At 40.9% G+C, this 5,911-nt stretch overlaps 1 protein-coding gene across 1 annotated transcript in view; it reads right to left on the bottom strand.

Annotated features, from left to right (window-relative positions):
* The window catches only part of LOC109957952 (girdin-like), a 24,319-nt gene that overhangs the window by 12,461 nt on the left and 5,947 nt on the right, over nt 1-5,911 (bottom strand). Inside the window, 9 exon segments of the mRNA XM_020596212.1 lie at nt 221-350; nt 1,010-1,204; nt 1,304-1,509; nt 1,606-2,274; nt 2,768-2,912; nt 3,062-3,208; nt 3,418-3,576; nt 4,423-4,504; nt 5,508-5,577. Of these exon segments, the coding sequence (XP_020451868.1) occupies nt 221-350; nt 1,010-1,204; nt 1,304-1,509; nt 1,606-2,274; nt 2,768-2,912; nt 3,062-3,208; nt 3,418-3,576; nt 4,423-4,504; nt 5,508-5,577 (1,803 nt within the window).

The following is a 5,911-nucleotide window of genomic DNA, read 5'->3' as shown; positions in this document are numbered from 1 at the left end:
TTCAGGTATCAAAATGTTCAGCTCTTCAAGGACAGTCCTACTTGTATTTATTGCATCTTATCCTTCAGATTATTAAACAAAGAACTTCAGTCATTTCTTCTCAACTATTTTAACAAAGAAATTCAGCAATTTCTACTCATCCTTCAGCTGTTTCAGCAATTGATTTCAGGTATTTTCAGGGCGATCCTTCAGCATCACAGCATCCACACACATTTTCGACAGGAAATGCATTTCTCTAGTTCAGCTTGTTGTACACTCTCCTGGTTAAGGAGCGTCATCTCCAGCTTATGTCTGAGCCTCTCCAGTTTATTATCTCTTTGCTGGTGCTTCAGCTTCTCACTCTCTAGTTCCTACACATGGGCAGTGTATGTGGACTACTAAGTTTTTAAGAATTTACAGACAGTTAATGGCATTTTCTGTCATTTGTGAAACCACTGTGTTACATATGTTGTAATCAGTTTAACCCAAAAGTAAGTTTTTTTTCTTGTTTGATTCAACTATTCAGTAATTCACATGAGAACATTACAAACATTAAAGTAAAAAAAAAAGAGAGACAAAATTTTCCTTTGAGGTAAACCTATGCCTTTAAGACTTAAATGTAGCTCTAAAGGAAAAGAACCAAATGTTCATATATTTCAGGTCCAGTGGAACACTTACTTTACCATGGAATCAGCACACCACTTCTTTTGTAACAGGAGAATGATTTTAAACATCTTGTTAAGTTGCTGTAACTAATGCAAATTATACATCTTGTACAGTTTAACTTGCTCTATTCTATCTTTCTTTAAATAGATGTTTGTGGTCAGTTATTTGTTTTGGCCCTTAATACACAGATTAATGTATAAAATGCAGCCAGAACTAAAGCTGAGAACCCCTGTGATACACATTCACACAGCTGCTGTAAAAAGAAAGTGTTTGGAGAAACTGCATTATCAATGAAGTATCAGGGTAGGTCAGGACATATTATTTGTTCAGACAGCTTAAGATTGATGGCACAGACTCCCCTCACCTCTCTGAGGGTGGCCAGTGTCCTCTGGTCAGTAGCAGCTTGCTTGGTCAGTTCTCTGTTGTCTCTCTTCAGGCCTTTCACTCTTTCAGCAGTCTCTTTTAATCCCTCCGCTTCCTGCATCACTAAACGCATCTCCCTCTCTAGGCTGGCTATACAAACATTACTGCTGTCCAAGGTAGCTTCCTGGATTTCAGCCTGAGACAGAGGAAAGCAGAACAGAAGTAATTTTTATGTCTTCAAACATGACCCTGCCTTAGACTAGCAACTGACACCTTGCACCTTAAGGTGACCTACCTGCGGGCAGAGTCATCGATTCACCTTTTCCAGCTGCTTCTTGTCTCTCTCCAGAGCTGTGGTTTCTTGCTGCAGGCTTTGGTTCTCTGTTTCCACTTGTTCCAGGCACTGTGCAGAGATCTGAAGTTCCTCTAATGCGGCCTGTAGACTCTGGTTCTCTGCCTCCGTCTCCTGAACCTCTGCCTCCAGACACTGAACTTTCCGGTCTTAAGAGATGAAAGATGATAGAAGAAATACATTAATAAGTAAATTTATGATCCCATCACTGAATATTTCATCCTTATTTGATCTAGAGAGTGTACCAGCGTTATCAAGCGAAGTCTTTAAATGCTGATTAATTGTGACCAGAGCCCTGCACTTGTCTTCCGGCCACTGTGTCTGCTTGGCATAGGAGAAACTTAGTGGTAGACCTGTGATGCTGTCATGGCAGGTACTGCTACTTTTTAATCCAGGGGAGTGATTGTGTGATCTGACAAAACAACGGAGCCTATTGTGATTGTTTTCTAAGACTTCCACATCAGACATGAGTTCCTTAGAATGGTCTCCTCTGCATCCGTCCTTCAGCTGTCCTCCCTGCTGCATGTGAAGGTTTGTATTGTCCGTGAGGAGGTTCTCACCCTGGACTCCCTCCACCTCTTCTGTGTGCGGTTGCTGATGGCACTTTGATTCTCCTTTCAGCATGTGCTGTGCTGTTGTACCAAGGGAGAATAAAGGAGTGTGGTTTTCTATATTTGAGCAGGAGGATTGTAACCCTGAAAGCTCATCTATTGATGACGTACAGTCGTCAGTGCTACAGACCACATTGCAGATGTGGTCACACTCATGGCTATGGTGTCTGGGCTGTGTGCTCTTCCTAACAGAGGCAGCTCTGAGTTCCTCAATGATCCTCACAAGACTTTGGTTATCCTTCTCCAGCTTCAGCATCTGACTGCGAGTCTGCTCACTCACCTCCTCGCTCACAGTCTGCTGGCCTGTAGGCAAACACATGAGGGCAAATAACTTTCTGTTCAAAGAACATAAGAGCTTAAGACCAACAAGATGAAAGACTACTAGCAAACATTTAAAGTCATAAGTTAGGGGAATCATCCTTGTGGATACATTTTTTAAAATGTATAATGTAAATGATATTTGCCTGTATGATGAATCTACATTAGTATAATTATCCTAATAAATTACTAACATATGATCACTAGTAGCTCCACTCAAAAGTAGGGAAATGCTCTATTGAGGGTGGAACTGAACATTAGTACAAAAAGGGCTCATTTTACTTTTTACATGTCATGGGAACTTTAAAGTGTTTTTGCCCTCATTTGAGTTCTAAGTGCTCCTGATTCTATATTGAGTAACAGAAGGAACTATATATGTACACACTTCTATAATTTACATACACGTCTCCTCATCTACCCTTCAAATCCGCGTCATTAATATAGCTTTCCGTTACTTAATTGTAAAACCTGCTTGTACCCTGGGAGTTTTCAGTGGCCTTGGAGAGCTGCTCTAACTCCCAGCTCAGGTGCTGAGACTCCTCCATGCTCCTCCTCTGAGCTAAACACAGAGCCAGGTTCTCCTCCTGCAGCTCCTCAATAAGTTTGCGATCTGATTCCCTCTCCTGCAAGACACAAAGTGTGCCAGAACTCTGCCCAAGCTGTTGAATGTACAAAATTATCGTTATGTCTAAAGGAGGCCTGAATCAATATTTTTGAATTAGGCAACACAAAGGTAACAAAGAAGGCTCCTCTTTGTGTACAGATGTTTGACCTGTTCCAAGTCTTGGACTTGGGCCTTCAGTAGCAGACCGTGCTTTTCCAGCTGGTGGATTTTATCGGCATGTGCCCGCCACCCTGCCAACTGATCCTCCAACACCTCTTTGGTCTCCAGTAGCAGCCTGTTATCTTCCTTTAGTTCCTGAAATAACAATACATGTCTTAGGTTTATACAGTTGCCCTTCGAATATACAACTAACTCCTTATATTTTATCATCCAATGGATCATTTAAAAATGAACTAATATGTGATTGTTGCATCTGGGTATTTAGTGATTTCCTAGGTTTCAAGCATATACAATGAAAATATATGTCTCAGAATTTACTGTTAAAATATTTACAATGCATCAACCTCCACTTTGGCCTTGCAGAACTCCATCTTGTGCAGCTGCTCCCTGTAGTGTCCCACTTCACTCTCCAGCTTGTCCGCCTTGATGGCTCTCTCTCTCAGGGCATCCAACTCATCACGATACGTGCGGGCTGTACGGGCATCCACAAGTAGCTGGGAGTTCTGGAGGGCATTAAGAAACAGTCTTGATTTATACAAAAGGAAAAACCTAAAGTAAATGTTTCTTTGTGTGGTGCACCTAAAGATATGTCACCACATTGTTTTCAGTTAATTTATTATTTCATAATTGACAATTGAATGTACATTTTATTTTGGGTGCCACATTTATATTATATGATGTTTTGTGCCTGCTGTCCTGGATTTGGTGGTTGGAGAACAGAAAAGGGTAAAGCGGAACCTTTGTGCGCTTGGTGTTGCACCCAGAATGGTTTTGGGGAGGGACCTTCTGTCCTCGCCCCCAGATGCAGTCTGGATGCGAATGTCAGCGCACCGTGAGAGTTCTGTTCTGATGTCACATTGTGTTTTCCAGGTCAGTAGACGGTGAAACTACACATACAAAGCAGTATGATGTTAGTATTTAATAATTTGTTAGTATAGCGTACTGTTCGGTGTATATTTACATGCTCGTCGGTAATGGTTTAGTCAGTCAAGGCTCAAAGTAAAGCGGAGGTTTCCCGCGGGTAGGAAGTTTCACGTGATTTAGCGGATAATATCGCGAGATCTTCCAAAGTCCGGTTTTATGGACCTTATTCAGTTTTCTTGTCACTAATATGCATTGTATATTGTTAATAGGAGTTAAGTAGAGTAAGAATGTTTAAACCGAGGTCAATGTAGTGCTTCAGTTATACCTCTAAGTCAGAATTGAGAGTTACAAATTTGCTGTCATTAAGACCTGCTCCACAGCATACTATTATGTGTATTAATTTGTATAATCTGCAGAGAGGTCAGAAAGTTACTGTGTGTCACCATCAGGAGAAGCTGCAGTTTATTCTTTTTTTTCCCCCAAACCTCCTGCTGGATCCTCTTCAGCTCCACCTCCATGTTCTCTAGTTCATGTCTGCAGTCCAGCACCTGTTCACTCTTCTCCTCTCTGGTGGGGTCGAGTGTGTGATACAGAGACAACCAGATGGATGTGTTAGAGTGCACTACTCAGTGCTTTCTACAACCCTTTTAGGTATTTGTAAATATCATAAATGACCATATGCTTGTGTGAGGACATGTACACACATGGACTCCTCCTTTCAATCATTATTGCAAGAGAGCAAACTTTAAGCTTCATATAAAGGACAATTTGAAATGCTAAGTAATCTTTCATTATTAATGTTGCTATAAAGTTGAGTTGCACAAACCTAAACATAACTGATTCTGACACAAAGCTTTCAAGTTGAAGCTCATTAAACCCCATTTTATTTTACTGCTCATATAGTATGTTCACAAGAAACAGATGTGTGCTATTACAGAACTACTGCATATTCAGATGAATGTATATAAAAGAGCTGTTTGAGGCCAGGGCCACTGATAAGCATACAGTCTGTTTGCTTATAAGCAACAGTATGTGAATCTGAGCATCTCAACACCAGAGGACAATACAGCAAAGAAGATGGGAATGGAGAGGGCAGATGGAACTGAGATCCTGATCGGATCAGGGTTAGTGTGTGTGTGTGTGTGTGTGTGTGCGCGCGCGCGCGCGCAGTATCCACAGAACAGCCAATGTGGGTCAGTGGTAGTACACAGCCATGCAACCTGCCAAACTGGCAGTAATGTGGGCCAAACTCCCCAGGGCTTCTTTTATCCTGTAGTATCTGTCTCTCACTCTCTCTGCTTCTTGTTCACTCTCTGTTGGCAGTTCCTCAGAGGACAGGCCACCTCTTTACCAGCTGCACTGTACTTAGATCTCAGTAGAGATGCACTGGCATGTTGGCTGTAGGATGCTATTATGTGAACTGTAAATGAACAAAACTTTTTTGTATTCCTGACTCTGTAAACTATATGTTAACCTTATAACCCCAAGGAGGTTTTTATACTATTTCCCCCCTTCACACTTTCTTCTTTAGGTACATGGCATTTTTCATCTTTGTCCGATTGGTACTCACAGTTCTTGTCTAAGTTTTCTGATCTTGGTCTTAGAGTCAGCCAGCTCCACTGCCAGATGTTGCTGGGTCCCTTTGATTTTTTGATTTGATTTGATTTATTCTTTCAAGCATGTAAAGACAGTTGATATGTCAACACATAATTTTACACATATCCAACAAATGCTAATCCAATATCAATTTGCTTATACCTAGTACATGCTTGAATGGAGTAGGAAGAAGTCAGACTTATCCAGTCCTACCCCATGACATCATCTTACCATCATTGGTTTACAAGCAGTATCTCTACATAAATAATTCTCTTCTACACCACACAAGTAATATACTAAAGAATTATAACAGAGTGTTAACATTCGTACATAATTACATTCTTAAATAATTATCTTCTACACCACACAAGTAATATA

This window comes from Monopterus albus, unplaced genomic scaffold, assembly GCF_001952655.1.
Source record: "Monopterus albus unplaced genomic scaffold, M_albus_1.0 scaffold29.1, whole genome shotgun sequence".
Classification (NCBI taxonomy): Eukaryota; Metazoa; Chordata; class Actinopteri; order Synbranchiformes; family Synbranchidae; genus Monopterus; species Monopterus albus.
The sequence above is the reverse complement of the archived record's forward strand: the minus strand, read 5'-3'. Positions and strand labels throughout refer to the sequence as shown.